An 18,389-nucleotide genomic window follows, 5' to 3' on the forward strand; every position below is an offset into this window, starting at 1 on the left:
TCCTCTCTTTCGCAAAAACAATCGATAAAACTAGGATGGACACCGAAAAGTTATCGGTTAAATCTGAGATTATTTTATAATTACAGATTAACAAGGGACGAATTTTATATGGCTAATCTCTTGTTATAATTACAGATTAGGGTGTAAGTTCGAAAATGAGGATTATCTACTTATATGTGAACCAAGTATTATAGAAATTGGATAGTGGCGTCTGTTGATTATTTTTCCTGTAAGCCAGTGTTATTTTTCAATTTCTGTCTTTTTTAGTGCCTTCTTTTACTTTTTTTTCTATTTCTAGTTCTTTTTTTCCTGCCTATTTCGTTATTTTATTTTGTCTTTTTAAAGGTTTTTAGGTCCCAAAATTCCGTTCCCTGATTCTTACTTGCGTATGTACATATGTATATTAAGGCGATCCAAAATAACTGAACTAACGAGTTTATGGCCTTAAACGGGCCTAAATATTTACTGAGAACGCTGCTATTTACTAATTTCCAACGTACTCAATCGGCAAAGAGGATAGCGCTTATAGCCACAACTGTATATCGTCGATGTTTTTGCAAAACCGCCTATCTTACGGCACTCAAATTTTACAGCAGAGCAAAAAAACGGTTTGTTCTTTGAATGCATTGCCTTGATAGGCGGTATTTTCTCTAGCTATTATTTTACAAATATGTTGTTTTAATAACGATGTAACGATTTTTATGCATAAATCTCGATGCCTGAAGTTCAGGGTTAAAAAATCTCATTTTTGCGACAACGGCGATTTAGGCGGTTTTGCAACTGGTCGATGGGCGGTTTTGCAAAAACATCGACGATATGCCTGTACATATGCAAGTATTTATGTATATTCGATCTGTAAGTGAAATTGCTAGAAATGTAAATATTTGCATAAAATTTTATTGTTGCATTTGCACATTTTTACTAGCATATGTACATATGTATGGATGTTTGTAGATCCAAACATTTTCAGGCACTTCAGAGATTCTCTGAAGCTGTTTCCGTAAAGAAAATTAATTGCATTTGGAGTTTAAATGTGTTACACTATTTTTTAATTAAGAAGTATTTTTGTATGTATTTGCTTTTGAAAACGCCGCTAATTAATAAACAAAAGCACACACGAACATGACTTTGAATTGAAAAGCGTTTAATAAGCGATAACAAACTTCAAAGACAACAATGGCGCTAATGAAGTTGGAAAGCCATTAGTAAATAAACACCGGTGCTCCTAAGCCAGATTAATAAAAATTTTACTAAATTACGTCGTATTGCACAGTAAACAAACAATTAAAACAATAAGCAGCTACTTAACTGACAAAGTCTTTCGCAGTTATCCAACTAGAGATTCATGCAAAAAAAAAAAGAAATAATTAAAAATTTGTATAAACATAAAATTATTTCAATTGTCCTCAGTATATTTAAGAGAAGGTTAATGAAATATCATTAACTTTCCCAGCTGATAAAAACAACTTGAGCGCTACTGACCTTGAAATAGGCGGTGCGGTGCGGTGCGTATATGTATGTATGTATGGGATTGCACTAGGGTGTTCCAGAACTGTTTGTGAAGTTCGGGGTTTTTACTTAGCACATAGTACTAACTACAAAGTTTTGTTGCTTTAAGTAGACTGGAGATTAGTCATGCCGATTTGATTTTAAACTTTTGGTTAAGAAGAAACACCGTGCAAAAATATTTATGTAAATACATACTTCACACACGAAAAGTCATATGTACATAAGTATGTATGTGGTTTGTCTAGGATATTAAGTTTTTTAAGGGCATTTTTTACATGATTTAAAAGACAAACATCCAACTCATGGTCGCTAGGGGGCCTCGATCAACTTCCATTCACCGGACGCTGTTCACTTGTGGTAAACTTACTACTGGTGGGGCACAGGCCGTTCAGTGACTGCAATGTATTAAGTTCGCTTCTACCCTATAATTGATGTTCTCGATGATTTCTAGAATACTTCTGTTTATTAACTGCACGTGTTATTTATTGCTCAGCATTCGTTTTTCTCTCCTTAAAATAATCTATTAATCGTATTTTCTTGGCGTACTTTCTTCTATCTTGAGTCTTTATGATTTTCTTAATTCATATCTCCAGAAACGTCTTATTTAACTTGCATTTCGTTAATAAAATGCGAGTACAAAAATGCGTTTATATGTATGTATTTGTTTGTACTACCTACCTATATGTATCGGAGTGTATTTTTATTTGCCCCATTTTAATAAATATTTGCACAGCACGTTTGTCAACTGAATTATCACAGCTGAAATTTCGTCACAGCTTCTTTTTTTAATGCCAGTTAAATTTGCAGTTTTTATTAGCAGTCCGCTTAATTTGCATATTAAAACAATTTTATTCAGACTAAATTTAAGAGGGAAACATTTTAACGTGGGTGGAATATATATATGTATGTATATACATATATGAAAATTTGCGTATGTATTTACCTATAATTTGCAGGCAAGCTAAAAATAATGCATGCTTCTGTTTATAACTTGCGTCGAATAATTGGTAGGTCCGCTATATCTGATAACGAACGCCTACAAAATGCGATTTCCTTAACTTTCTCCTGAGTAAATTTTAGAGAAATAAACACTCAATAGAGTTCTACCAGATACTCACCTACTCAGTCGACGGGAGAGTTATTTGGCGATATCTTTTCGCAGGGTACACAGTCCATCGCTACTAGATAGAAACTCTACTCTACGCTCTATTTGTCAGCTAAATAGAGTTTTTGCTCTACAGAGAGTCTTGACAATGAATTTCATCACAGTTTGTCAAATTGTGAAATGGCTACGCATATTCGGTACAAGCACACCATTGTGGGTACAATTATGGGTACATTTAGAACGTAGCTAAAAAATGTATCGGAAAATGTTCTCTTATTTTCATAGGGATTTCAACGACTTTTCCAATTGCCCCCTCCTTTGCAAATGGGCATAAACATTGGTTTAAACATAACGGGTGATCACCAAATTGGCCAAGTGGCAACAGTCGTTGCTTGAGCTAATCTGCTCTTTTGCCAGACCAGATGCTCAACTTACAGCACCCTTATGCGATATGTTTTGCATATATAAATGCTACTTTTCTGATACGTTCTATTTAATATGTTTTTCATACGCGTAGATGCACAAAAGTAGCATTTACATATGGGTGTTTAAACGTGTGACAGACGGGCGTGCTAATGCAGATAAACTAGCACACAAATGCGCATAATAATTTTACCCTGACAGACGGCAGTAATGCGGATTAATGAGCCGCAAGGTCGTGGCTTCAAGTCCCACGGCCGGTAGAATTTTCATTTATTTCGTTTTTATTCATTTCTTTATAAGTTCTATATTTTTTTTAACGTTGCTTTCAGTTAGTTGTTGTTGACTTTTTAATAAAATTCAACTCTTAAAATTAAATTTTTAATATTTTTATTGAGCTTTGTACCACGATTGTTTATTAGGAAAAATTGAAAAAGCAACAAAGTCTAAGCGGTGGAAGTTATAGCACTATTCCGGAGCTCACCACATCTCCTCATCAGACTTCTTTTTTCTAGACTTCAGCAGGGATCGAACCTGCGAATTCGATGTTCAAAGTCAGAAGCGTTAACCACTGAGCTATGTACATAGCGTAAATTTAAATTAAATAATAGTAAAGTGTGATATAAAATAAAGCAAATGAAAATAAAATGAAGTAAAATTAAATACATAAACAAAAAAAAAATTCAATAAATAATAAAAACAAAAAGGAACAGTCGAGCGGCTTCGTCTGCTTTGCGCTAAATTTAAACGTAGAATACGTGGTATGGTTAAGAGCATATCCAAGTCAAAAACGAAAGCACACACTAAGAAAAAAATATCAATAACAAAAGCGATAATAATATCGATAGCAAAATCGATAAAAAAATTAAAATATCGATATCAAAATCGATAATAATATCGATAGCAAAATCGATAGCAAGTACGATAACAAAATCGATGAAAGTATCGATAACAAAATCGATGACTAAATCGATTACAAAATCTATCAAAAAATCGATAATATCGATAGCAAAATCGATAATATCGATAGCAAGATCGATAACAAAATCGATAAAACAAACGATAACAAGATCAATAACAAAATATAAAGTGAGCTCTAAAGTTAAAGGTTACATGAGAAAACGGCCCTTATTTTGTAAAATTTAAATTTATTACTCATGGTACCCATAGATGCACGGTTTTCTTACGCTGATTCTGCAGTGTTAATAGGCTTTCATGTTTCCGTGACACTACCGATTAAAGATTCCAAAATCACCCAAAACTTTAAAATTTAATGTTGAATAGTAAAATACAACTGGGTCAATTTGGGCAAAACAACCTTGATAATGCGAAACTTTTTCGGACTCAGTAAATGGAACATGGACAGTTTATAGAATTAAAAAATTATATATGTAATGTATATGAATTAAAAAAAAAATAAAATTTTGTTTAGGGTTTTTTTTGAGTATGCAATTTTGAAGCCCATTAAATTTGAGTATAATAAAGTGCAAGTGTTAAGCTACTGCAAAATTGCGTTGATTTTTAATATTGTTTATGCTCACGGCTTCTTGCACTTTTTCCTTATCGATGAAAATGCCTAAAACCGTTTTCAAAGAGAATTTAAAAAAAAATTAACGGCAGTTTTGCAATCGCAAAAAAAAAAGTTTTAAAAATTTGTAAATTGGTAATGTACTCATTTTACTCAACTTCGGTGTAAAAAAAAATCATAACTCGAATCATTGTAGAGTGCACCCCATAACATTATACTTAAATATTGCGCAATACACCATTGTGATTTTTTCCAATTTTTTTGAAATGGCATATTTTCAAAAACTAATTTTTTTTTTCAAAAAAATTTGTATATGGAAAATTTTTCAAGAAAAAAATTAAAAAATATTTTTTTTCGTAGGGAATTTTGATGTGTGTATGTGTGATTTTATCGATAAAAACGTTTTAATTGCGTATGCATGTTCACTTTGAGCAAATTGTGAGCACTGGTTGGGGAAATCTTCGGTAGATTGGGCAAATCGCTAATTGGGCCCAAATTAGAGCCCAATTGGGAAAAACTTTTGGCTCTGATCGGGCAACCTCAAAAAATTTCCAGCAAGGAAATTTTGTCATAATGGGCAACAATTTTTGTGCCCTCAACTGGCACGAAAATCTGCTAGCATCATATAAGTGCATTTTCAGAAAAAAAATCATAACTCGAAAATGACGAATTTTAGCATATTGCTACTCGTACTGAAAACAGTTTATACTATTCCCTAATAGACAAAAAAGTTTGAGAGAAAAAAAAGATGTGGAAATTTGAAAAAAATCAATTTGAAAATAAAAATTTGTTTTTGTTTATAAACAATAATTAATTATTAATAAACAATTACTGAAGTTTAGTTCACTAGATCGATTCAGTAGATCAATATCTGCAATTCAAAAAAAAAATCGTTAGAATCCTTGCTTTTTTGCGGCAGTTATAAACGATTTCATCAACAGTTGCTATTAAGTGAGGAAAAAAGAAGCGTTCGTACTCAAAAAGAAAAAAATTCATTATTCGAAAAATTCGCATTTCTGAGCAAAAAGAAAAAATACGTGTCTCCTTAAATTTTTCAAGGAACAATCCCTGTGAGTTTTATCGCAAACTTAAATTCACTTTCCCCCGGCCTGGGTGATTTGAGATGGAATGAGCCATATGTATATGGTATATACATAATTTCAACGTCACTAAGGCAATTCTTTGCTGAAAAGTTTTCTGTAAATGATTTATTTATGTACATATTCCAAAGATTTTTTTTAGCATAACTATAATTTTTGATACAAAAAAACATTTTTTGCGACTTACTATATTCCAGGGTGTCACTGCCTGCCGAAGTGGAAGAAGACTGCCCGCCGATCTCAAACGCCACAAATTTGCAGCAAACGCAACTTATACAACGGTTAACACACGTTTGTCGTTACGATCGTTTGGAGCGACCGATTGGTAAGTCTTTTCTCAAAGAAAGATACCTAGTTATGTATGTATGTACATTAGACTGCATCACTCCCCATACAAAAAAAAATCTGTACTTTTTTTCCATTGGAATTATAGAATCTATTATATTTTAATACGTCCACTAAAATATTTCGGAAAAATATTAAGATTTAAGTGAGCTGGACCGATTTGAAAATACCTCGATAAATGGAGTTTTTTATGAATAAAAATAGTTTCTTAAAGATTTTTTGAGAGAATCCCCTCAAATGACAGAATGGTTTAAGCTTAAAAAATTTCCATTAAAAAATTAGAAAAAAAAATATTAAAAAAAAAATTACGGAATCGTAATGATGAGATTTTTTGGATGTTGGTTTTTAACTTTTTTCCTAGATTGGTATAAGAAAAACTTTAATAACTGAACCTAAGCTCTTCCGATTTAGACTTAAAAAGGTGTCATTAGAAAGGTATTTTCTCAACTTTTATTGTTTTGCTAATAAACTTATTCAAAGGATGAAAGACAAAAGTAGGATCAAAGAACTTCATTCAAAGTTGAATTAAGATGTGTTGGTATTTGAAAATAAAATTGGGACACGAATGACTTTTTTTGGACAAAAAAATACACTTCTACTGATATCCCATAAGTCTAAATCAGAATAGTTTTGGCCCCGTTATTCAAGTTTTTCGTAAATCAATCTTTGAAAAAAGTAAAAAACAGCATCAAAAATCTCATTATTACGATTCCGTTGAAAAGATATTTAAATATTTGTATACAAATTTTTTAAACTTAACCTGTTTTGTCATCTGAGGGAGCTTTTTTTCAAAAAGTTCTTTAAGAAACTATTTTTATTCATAAAAAACTCAATTTTTGGAGGTATTTTCAAATCGCTCCAGCTCACTTAAATCTTAATATGTTCCGAAATATTTTGGTGGGCATCTTAAAATATAATAAATTTTGCAATCCTGTCGGAAAAACCGCAACTTTTTTTGGTGATGCAGTCTAATGTACATATGTATGTATATCCAATTGATTTATTTATTTTAATTAATATTTCTTTTGATAACAGAATATGGAAAAAATGGCGAACGTTTACCCGTCACAGTTAAGGCACGAATTTACGTATACTTCCTACAGAATCTGAACTCTGATTTACTGCAATTTAAAATGCACGCATTACTGCAATTAAGTTTTAACGATAGTCGTCTAGCCTATAAGGAGTTAAAGCGAAACGACAATATCATCGGGCAAAAGCATTTAAGTGAGCGTTTGTGGCTACCGCATATATTTTTCGCCAACGAACGTGACTCCAGCATCCTGGGTACCGACGAAAAGGATGTGCTTACATCGATATCACCGGAAGGTCGAGTGGTGATATCGCAACGCCTCCAAGCTACACTATATTGTTACATGAATTTTAAAAAGTTTCCATTCGACGAGCAATTCTGTTCCACAATACTGGAAAGCTGTAAGTACAACAGAATAGAAAAAGCATGCAACCTGTATCTATATAAAAAATTTTTCTTATTTCGATAGGGATGTACAACAAAACTGAAATGGTGCTGCAATGGGAATCATATTCGCCAATTTCGTTCGATCCGGAAATGCATCTTACTGAATACAATATGCAGAGATTTTGGTATAACGAAACAATCGTTAACTCAGACGGTATAAACTTACGACATGGTTCCTTTGGTAAGTTAGCGGTGTGTGATCGGGAAGTTATGGATTTGTACACCATTCATTATTTTACACAAAATTAGTTTCAACATAAAGGGGTTTTCTTTGTGAAAACGTATGGAGACGCTAGAGGAGAATCATAGTGTTGCATATAGAACGTCTGGTCGCGAAAGGAGCACAAATGTGTTCTTCTTTTTTTCTGGTGTTGAAGCCTGATAAGTTAGGAAGGTTTTTAGTGGTTGGGTCAACGGAAACAAAACTTTTTTGACTTTGGTAAGGAGTGTTGTTTTGCATTATACTGATACGCGGTTTTATATTTTAAACGACGATATGTATGTCGATTGTAAAGAATAATTGCGCTCGTGTTTGGGCGCAGTTTTTGTTATTTAAAGGAGCAACTTTAGAAGCTATTTTCTTTTCAAATATGGGCATTTGCAACGGTCGCGAACCGTACGTTCGTACGTTTTTGAAGTTCAAAAAACAAGGAAAACAAGAATTTTTATTATTTTTTTATGTTTCCATAGCGTTTTTTCTAGGTATATCTTTGGTGCAAAAAGGATGATATTTCGATGTTTGTTATTATTTTACAATGCTTTTTTTTATTCATCTAAGCCGATAACTTTATATAAGCAGATATTCTTACACTGAGAAAAGAGTTTAGTTACGTCAACTAAATATGTTTTTATCAACACATGATTTGGTTATAGTCACATAATTTGTTTATAGTTACCAAATCATGTGTTGAGAGGAATATATTTCTGAGTGTATAATTTTAAGCACTCTATTACACGAACTCCCCATACTCTCCTTTCGTCGTTTTTTCTTTGCTTATCGAGCTCAGTATCAGCAATTTTATACCACTAGCACGATTATTAAGAAATTTTAGAAATGACCTCTCTAAATGGGAAAAACTTATATTTAGACGAGATAACATTCATTTAAATAAATATTTACTATAAAGGCGATTTATTTGAAGCAAGTATGAATTCATTTGTCCCTGCTACCAGACCGTGCGGCCGAATAATAAATGGATCACAAATTTTAGTTTGGTTTTTGTTCTCAAGACGCCACTATCCAATTTCTATGTAGAATTGCTCGGTGATTCCGAAAATTGGGTTATTTTTTATGGATACGTTTTCGAGATATTTGCAATTTACCATTATTCAGCTTAAAGCAAAAATTGGTTCTTTTTAATCACTTATATCTTACGAACCAATTTAAAAATCTTAATATAAAATACGGCAAATGAAAGCTAATGAAATTCTTCATAAACCATATATACACCACTTTCCGATAGGACTGATAGCTTTTGACAAATTAATAAATCATTCCATTTTTTTTATTTTTTTTTATGAAAAAATTAAAAAAATCTAACTTTAACAGAAGAGAAATTAAAATAATAACAGGTTCTGTGCCAAATTTTTGCATTTGTACTAAAGCCTGTTCTGTTACAAAAAAAAAAAACAAGTTACTGATGAAGAAAATCAATGGATAAATAGAAATAATGAGTGGTCAAATAAAAATGCGCAAAAATTTTTCTTATGAAATATGAGCAGAAAAGCGTATTACTCAGGTGTACGTGGCGTATGAGTAGTTTTCTATGCTGCTTATTTTTCATACAAAAACTGTTTGCGTATTTACATTTAACCACTCACTCATTATTTCTTATCTATCCGTCGATTTTCTTCATTAGTAATTTGATTATTTTTTGCCACAGAACGGGCTTTAGAAAAAATGCAAAAATTTTGCAGAGAACCTGTTATTCTTAAAACTTTTCTTGTCAAAGTTTATTTTTTTCTATTTTTTAATTAATAAAATAAAGCTGGAATGATTAATTAATTTGTCAGAAACTATAAGCCCTATCGGAAAGTTATGTATATACGGTTTATGGAGGATTTCATTTGCCGTATTTTATATTAAGATTTTTAAATTGTTTAGTAATTAGTGATTAAAAGGAACCAGATTTAGCTTTAAGCTGCATAACGGTCAATTGAAAATATCTTGAAAACGTATCCATAGAAAAAAAACTCGATTTTCTGAATCACCGAGCAATTCTACATAGGAATTGGATAGTGGCATCCATAGAACATTTTTGCTCTAAACCAGTGTAATCAGTGAAACAAACCAAGCAGAACGGACAATAAATCCAACCAGATCTCTATCAGAATCATATCGTTGTTGTTGAATTTGCATGCAAAATTTTTATGCGGATCCCGATTATTGCCTAAGAAAACACGGCTAGAGTTTCCACAGAGTTGCATTGGCTTCAGTTTATCAACTTTATTCAGTGAAATCGCTGGAGAAACTTATCAGAAATGTGAAGTTTTGCTAAAATTTCGAAATCAAAAGTTATCCAACAAATTCTATGGGAAATATTTTTTTTTTTTACTTTTTAGTCCATTTATAAAAGCGTGGTATATTAAAAAGTTTTTATTTTATTTTATATTTTTCAATATGTGAGTATTAAACATGCTGGTCGCGAACGAACGAATAATGGAAGTCGCTTTTAGCTGCAAATTGAAAAATGCAAGAAACTGCGAAATGAAAGAATATTCTAAAGCCATTAATTTCTTATTAACGTGAAATAAGGAAGGTACTAACTAATTAAGCCTTGAAATATCTCTATTCGTTTTTTTAACCGACTTCCAAAAAAGGAGGAGGTTATCAGTTCGTCGGAATATATATATTTTTTTTCACCACGTCAACCGATTTCGATAATTCTTGTTGCATCGGCAAGGTAGTGTCTCAGAGTTGGTCCCATACTAATCTGGTTAAGATCCGATCAGTGGATCATGAGATATATATATATATATATATTTTTATATGAGAGTTGAAGTCGGTTTTTTTTTTGCTAAAAATTACTTGTTGTTTATAAGCTTAAGCACCGGTCGCGAACGTACAATTTTTCCATCATTATTTATACCTTTCATTGACATGAAATGGTATTGTAGACTCCCCCACTTAGCCAAGTCCATCTGTCTTTCTGTTTGAACGCAATTTAGTCCCTCTGTTTTCCAGATATCCGACTGAAATTTGATAAGTGAGTGCGTTTTTGTAATGCTTTAATCATTTGTCGGAACCGTCAAAATCGGGCCACTATAACTTATAGCTCCCATACAACTGATTGGTCATTTTAGTTATCGGTCCTAGTTGACCATTCTGTGGAAATGGTTATATGCAATTCTTAATCAGTCATCCTTTAAAATATGTACTCGTAGGATTAATTAAAAATATACACTATTCCTAAAAGTATTAATATTTTTTTGTATATTTTCATTACATTACTAAAAATTTATATTTGCACGTTTTTATGTATTTTTCTTAGTGGGCAATTACAGTTCGCTTAGTTTTACTGTTCATCTCAATCGTGAGATCGGTTTCTATTTATTGGACTACTTCCTGCCCTCAATGATGATCGTCGCCATCTCATGGGTCTCATTCTGGCTGCAAGCCGATCAATCGCCCCCACGAATTATGCTGGGTAAGTATTAATTTTTTGTACATTTTTTGTCTAAAGTCTATCTTTGATTAAACTCCTGCATATGTATGTGTACATATGTATACGTAAATTTCGCTATCAAATATCTTCCAAATGAACAACTACTTATGTACATATGAATGTATGTACAATTCAGCGACTCATTTTTATGGTCATTAAACAGTTATATTTATACTTCCAAAAAGGCTGATCTCAGTAAAAAGTAATAAGTACTGACATAGACCGTTGTCATTCGCCATCGAAATTTCTACTTTCGAAATTTCCCTCGAGTAATTTTTCGGAAGAATTCCCTTTTAATATTTCTTAGTATTTCCGCGTTTTACTAGCGTTAATTTCGAAGTTCCGTAAGTTTTTCTGATTTACTTAGTTTTTGGGATTATTTCAAACTAATACTGTTGTTTTTTAAGTGATTAAATTAATTCGGTTTTGTTTTTTTTTCATGAAAATCATTAAAAATTCTAAAATATCCATGCTATCATGTCATGTTAAAGCTACGAAATAAAATATAAAAATTATTACTTTTCGTTATTCTTAGTGTTACCGCGCATTAATGGCCTCTTTAGGGGATTCTTTAACTAATACTGCTTGTTTTTTAATTAAAAACTTAATTGTGAGCTAACTAATTTTTGGCTTTTCATGAAAACAAAAAATTCTATATAAAATATACATGTCGTCAATAAAAATAAATCCCGACGTGCTCGAAAACACGTATTATTTTAACACACCGGTACATAGATATTAAAAAAATAAATAAAAATTACTGCAAGGGGTATTAAAATTAAATGGAAAATTATGATAATTTCAGACTGCTAAAGTTCGAATAAGTTATTTTATTAAAACTTTATGTAATTTAAAATAAAAAGAAAAATCAAAATTTCGTTTCTTCACAAATTTTATATATTTTTTGTGTAAAAGGGTATTTAATAAAATTGTATAATGAAAATACATTCATATATATATATATATATATATGTATATATATCTATATATATACGACTATGCGCACATGCTTGCATAGACTTACGAAGAATTCGTCAATTCCATTTAATTCGTGACAGAATTTTTAACTGTATATCAATACATGCATATATGCACTTTCACAACACTAACACGAGTACTTACATAATTTCAGGTACCAGCACAATGCTCTCATTCATTACATTATCCTCCTCGCAAACTAAGACCTTACCCAAAGTCAGTTACATAAAAGTTTCTGAAATTTGGTTCCTTGGCTGCACATTCTTCATCTTCGGAAGTTTGGTAGAATTCGCATTCGTCAATACGATTTGGCGACGCAAGGAGAATGTGGAATTGAAAAAGGTGAATAGTAAATATATTGTAAAGGCATCACTGACACCTCGTCCGACGCGACGTGATATAAACAAGAATAACCTAGCGCGAACGCGCTCCTGTTCCAGTCTCGATAACATTACATCCAGCACGGAAAGTGTCCTCAAGGGTCATTCAAATCCAGGCTACAATAATTACTTAACTGTGCATGTAAGTGTGAACATTTGGTGTCTCACGTTTTATAAAAACATAATAAATTGCATTAAATTTCCGATTAGAATCTACCTATAATCACTACCGAGTGCGCGGACACAAACTCCGTGACCAGCGAGCGCAATAGCAATTGTACCGATCACGTTGTTAATATCGACAAAGATGGACGTTTTGAGATGAACGGTGGCAAGGATCAGGAAACGCCTGCCGACCACACTACATTCACAACAATGACACCGCAAGAGATTGCTATGTGGATAGACAGGCGATCACGCTTTCTATTTCCGGTCATGTTTCTTGCCTTCAATGCGCTCTACTGGACGTTTGTTTATTGCTTTTGATGGCAGCTAAATGAATTTAGATTGACAAGAACACTCTAGTATTATTTATCAAGTAGTTGAACGCCTTTATTTACATATAATTACGAATGTCACAGATGTATGTACACATATGTAGTTACCTAAACCAAAAATACTTTTAAGCTAGGTTTTTTTTTATAAAAAATGCACATACATATACATATGTATACATTATACATATGTATGCTTACGTGTGTATGTAATTAACGAAAATAGATCCATTGTATATAAAATCTCATCAAACGCTCCGAAATGTAATTTTAGTGAATTCTATTCGCAAAACTAGTGACTAAAGGCTCTGTTATGCATACTTGGCATTGCATGCACTGCTATACCATTTTTACGTAGAAATCAAAAACCAACAGACTTTTACGTATGTAATGCTGTGCGTTGGGTAACCGCTTACACGCGAAGCTCATTTAACAGATTCCTTATGTGACAACTCTCAAGCAATGCCAAGTATGCATAACGGAGCCTTAAGTCAGTTGCATATGTGCACACATACATACATATCTATATGTTGACGTACTATATGTGTACATAAATAAATATTTATAAGAACTAAACATCAGTATCAGAGCAGAAAGGCATCTTCATACATATATGCATGTATATATATGTACATACATATGTATTTATCTACATACAAACATATGTACTTAGTTTGTACGGCAATAGCCCCAACGAAAACATACTTTGCACATTTTTACACATGTCATTTTATCTCAAAAATAAATGTCACTTTTTTATGAAACTGTTGTGTATGAAAAGTGTTCTCCATTTCTTAACGGTAGTGCGCAGATAAACAACAAAGTTATTTCAATTTTTTTTTTCAATTCTGATAATAAAAGAATTACTCATCGAAGAATTTGTGAGATCATTACTAAATTTACTAATTTGCAAATAGTCCAATACTCCTTTTAATTAATTGAAATTATAAAGATAACAATTAAAAATATTGCATATGCATAGGTACAATTATCATATTTAAATTACGTATATCGGCAGTACTCTAAATTTGTTTTGATGTCCAAAAATAGGTTACCATTAGCAGATAATGGAAAAATTAATTAGGTTCGTACAGTGAAAAAAATATATATATGAATGTGATAAGAAAACTTAGTGGCAACAGGTTTTATACTTGGGAGTAGAGTACAAAGCAAAGAGTGCTTGCAAGCGTAGAAGAGACATAGTATGTAATTCTGCAACCCTTTAGTAGGTATGAAAACGTAAGGAACATACAGGACAAACATGTATATCGTTACCTTAATATAGAAAGGCCATAACACATATAGTATACAATTTTTTATTGCTTAAAATGATGTGGGGACTTATAATTCGATGAAATGCATCATAAACAATCAAAACGGGAATTTTCGATTTTCACTTAGTTACGGCCTTTTGTATTTCAGCGACAATATGAGTTAGGGCCTTTCTTTATTAAGGTAACGATATATATCAGTATTTCTTAGTTCAAAAATTCATCTCTTACATAAATGAAAAAAATGAGATCAAATTAAGCATATACAACTTTTTCAGGCCAAGTATGAATAAATTCTCCAAAGGGCTAAAAAAGGGCTAGGTGCAATTTTAAATTTATGTGGCCAAAAGAAGTAAGTGGTAGCTAAATCTAGCTACCAAAGGGCTGGAACGGCAACACTGGTTCACATGCGAATGCTTTGCGTACGCACACAGTTGAGTATGAGCTTGAAAAAGAGGCATATTATGCATTTCAAATTAGGTTTTATTCTATAATTTTGAAAGATATTTTAATTCTCTATCTTTTGATGTATCAACTATTGCAAAAAGTTAAATAATAATGAAGATATTGGTCAAAATAAAAACATCGAGCTCACGCTCACGCTCGCATTGAACTGTATAGCAGGCTTAACTTACTTCGCTGTATCAGCCGCCTTTTAAGGTCTGATTATGCATACTTCGCATAACTTCGCACAACTTTTTAAACGTAACACAACTTTGCAAAACTTAAGGCTGTACCAACCTTATGCATCGACGCTATAGGGTTATTTACGGTGTGTGAACAAAAACAGCTGATATTTGGTTTCTTCAGGTAAGCGGTTTTTTTTTACAGAAAAATTCATTTAAGTGGTTTTAATGGGGTATATTTGTAGTCCAAATTAAGCCGACACTAAATTTCTTTGCAGTTTGACATAATTTGCAATGCAATACCTGTAAAAATATGTAATTAATTACGTATGTGCTTCTTAAAAAATACGTAATTAACTACATATATTAAATTATATATTTACTAGAAGGAACATAAAAATACCTTTCATTTGATATATAACACAAAATTATAGTTAATTAATTTTTTGGATGTAAAATGATATTTTAATATAAAATGAAAATTTTGAATAAAAAAAATAGCGCGATATTTTCTTCCAAATGTTCGCCTGCAGAGCTTTTTTTCTTTTTACATATAAAATCAAATTTTAATATTCAGTGATATTACCGAAGATTTTTTTATTATAAATCATATATTTAATTAAAGGCGTTTTTGTGCTCTTTCTTATCTTGTGCATATCTTTTAATATAGTTTTTTTAAGAAAAAAATAATTTTATAAGAAAAATTTCATAATTTATATGTACATATATGTTATGTACACATATGATATCATTTAATTACCTTTCCAACCCTATCCATACTTTGAAAATTCAAAACTTTTCAAAATATAAGCTTTTGAAAATATTCACCCGTAGTCATAGAGAAGTTAGAAAAAGGTTTTAACGATTAAAATTGTGTTTTATTGTAATCACCATTTTAACTCTTTCATAGTCAACTTAAAATGCATTTTATGGCAAAAACAGAATTTTAACTTTAAAATGAGGAGAACGCAGTTTTAAAATGGTAAAATAAGGTTCTAACTTTTGTTTTGTTGTTGAAGTAGTAAAATTTAAGTAATATTTAAAAGAACAAAAAAAGATGTAAATAAATGGAAAAAAAAACTTTTTAATGTACCACGCTTTTATAAATTCTCTAAATTAGAAAATAGCATTTCTCAGTCCCATAGAATTTGTTTTAATAACTTTTGATTTTGAAATTTAGCAAAAGTCATTATAAACAAATTATGAGATTGAAAACGAAAAACGTGGAGCGCATGCCATACAAAGCATTAGATTTAATTGGCAATTTTCAAACTACATACATAACATAGACCTAAAATTTCTACAGCGAAAGTACAAATTTGAGATCGATTTTAAGCGGTCGTTATTAATATACCCACATACATACATATATTAAGCTCGGAACACTTTGACGACTGCAACTTCACGACGTAACGACAGCGACATCATTTTGTCGACAAATGTCGCCTTGAAGCCAGCTTCTTAAACATTTTGAAGACCTCAGCGACATAGCAAACAGCTGATTTTAAAGTTTGACATTTTGGTATATTTATTTCACAAATTGTGTATTTTTATTTAAGTAAATAAGAAAAACATGAACAATCAAGAATATGTGATTAATTTTGCGACAATTTAATTTTGCAGCACTACATCTACTCATTGTCGCCGGCAAAATTAGAAATAGATTTAATTTGGCGACGTCGACAATTGCAGTCCTGCAGCCAAGATGTCGTGCTGTCGTCAAAATAATTGTGTCCGTAAGAACGTGTGTATTTAAAATTTGAGAGATGCTGCTTATCGCTTGCTGTCGTCAAAGTGTTCCGAGCATTACTCTTCAATTTCAAATCAGGCCTATTACATGCGCCCCACGCTTTTCATTTTAAATTTCATAGATTGTTTATAATGACTTTTGCTAAAATTTCAAAATCAAAAGTTATCAAAACAAGTTCTATGGGACTGAGAAATATTAGTTTCTAATTTTAGTCCATTTATAAAAGCGTGGTACATTAAAAAGTTTTTTTTTTATTTTATACTTTTTAGTCTTGTCTGTATAAAATTTTGGAATAGATACTAAAATAATTCAACTTGCAGTGAAAAGAGAACAGAAGACTATGCAAGCAAAATGTTGTTTGCTCACATTTAGTATATGCCTACATATGTACATACATACATATAGCAGCAATTAATTTCATTTAAAGAAGTGGCGTGTCGTCCATTTCCGCTGTAGCGTATATAGTGCATATATTTAACATCTTCTGGCGAGGCGACATCTATCTCTAGAGTTCTTCTAATTGTATGTCTTTGATATGATACCTACGACGAGGTTGATATCTAGACTAGGTTTGCCATAAATACCTTTGCTATATTTACAGTAGGCGGTCTGGACATACAACCAGAGAACGTTTATAAATGAGAAGGCGCATTTCCAGTGTAACAGGCTAACCTAATATTCACGCATGCCGCCAATTTATTGTCAAAAATTTCTCATGCACATGCAACTTGTATGAGATCAACCGAAATTGAACGGCGTGCGTATGAAGCTAACTCAATTTCCAATTTTTGTTCTGCGTGACATTTTGATTTGACGTTTCGCTCAATGAAATCAAATGCAAACGCATGCAAGTCAATTTCGGGTGACGCAAAAAAACAAATTCGACGGCATGCGTACCAAAACGCAAGCCGCGAATATTAGGTTAGCCTGTAAGCTTTTTGCCATCAACAATTTTGAGGTGCGGTCGAGCAAATATACCACTCGTCGATATGGACACGATATCGAACCAAAAGTATTGATATAGTAGGTACTGAGAAAAAATAAAGATATGTATATTCAACTATGTTATTAGGCAAAGAATTGTTAAAGAAGCATGATGCAATAATACAAGGTGGTATCAGTTGTGACAGCTCGATTTGACACTGCCTTAGCTCAGTAGAATAAGAAGGAAAACGGGCAGAAATGAATCCCCATTTGGGGAGAAAATATAAAATTACATATTTTCTTCTAAACAAAATTTGTTTATTTTATAGTATATTCGCAATGAAATGAAATAATNAGGAATCCCCTTTTGGGGGGAAAATATAAAATTTCATATTTTCTTCTAAACAAAATTTGCTTTTTATAGTATATTCGCAATGAAATGAAGTAAAATAAGATATAATAACTTTTTGAGAAAACAGAATGTGTATACTGAGAAAAAATAAAAAAAAATTCAACTATATTATTAGGCAAAGAATTGTTAAAGAAGTAACACTGTTTCAGCTAAGGCAGTCAATAGGTTCATTCCTTATCCTTTTGGACTAAAATCTGAAAAGTGTTAAAATGCCAGAGCGTAAGCAAAATGCGCTCACTAAAAGAGAATAACAGGAAAAGTAAAGGAACGCAAAAAACCAAATTTTTAGTCCAAAGAATGGCAACAACAAAGCTAACGTCAAATAAGAATGGAAATGTATGTACAAAACACATTCACACAAGCACAAGCACAATAAACACTTACTATATCAATTATTTTTTG

At 31.8% G+C, this 18,389-nt stretch overlaps 1 protein-coding gene and 1 long non-coding RNA gene across 2 annotated transcripts in view; one reads left to right on the plus strand and one right to left on the minus strand.

Annotated features, from left to right (window-relative positions):
* The window catches only part of SecCl (Secretory chloride channel), a 32,852-nt gene extending 19,721 nt beyond the window's left edge, over positions 1-13,131 (plus strand). Inside the window, exons 2-7 of the mRNA XM_017634719.1 lie at positions 5,860-5,987; positions 7,043-7,441; positions 7,510-7,668; positions 10,979-11,134; positions 12,285-12,652; positions 12,721-13,131. Of these exons, the coding sequence (XP_017490208.1) occupies positions 5,860-5,987; positions 7,043-7,441; positions 7,510-7,668; positions 10,979-11,134; positions 12,285-12,652; positions 12,721-12,996 (1,486 nt within the window). The 3' untranslated portion in view covers positions 12,997-13,131. The remainder of the gene's footprint in view (positions 1-5,859; positions 5,988-7,042; positions 7,442-7,509; positions 7,669-10,978; positions 11,135-12,284; positions 12,653-12,720) is intronic.
* A 494-nt stretch (positions 13,132-13,625) lies between these two features.
* LOC108378464 (uncharacterized) overlaps positions 13,626-18,389 on the minus strand; it is a 22,486-nt gene continuing 17,722 nt past the window's right edge. Inside the window, exon 3 of the long non-coding RNA XR_001849410.1 lies at positions 13,626-13,653. This is a non-coding gene — a long non-coding RNA (uncharacterized LOC108378464). The remainder of the gene's footprint in view (positions 13,654-18,389) is intronic.

Source organism: Rhagoletis zephyria, unplaced genomic scaffold, assembly GCF_001687245.7.
Source record: "Rhagoletis zephyria isolate East Lansing unplaced genomic scaffold, Rhagoletis_zephyria_1.1 Rzeph_scaffold_00116, whole genome shotgun sequence".
NCBI classification, from domain to species: Eukaryota; Metazoa; Arthropoda; class Insecta; order Diptera; family Tephritidae; genus Rhagoletis; species Rhagoletis zephyria.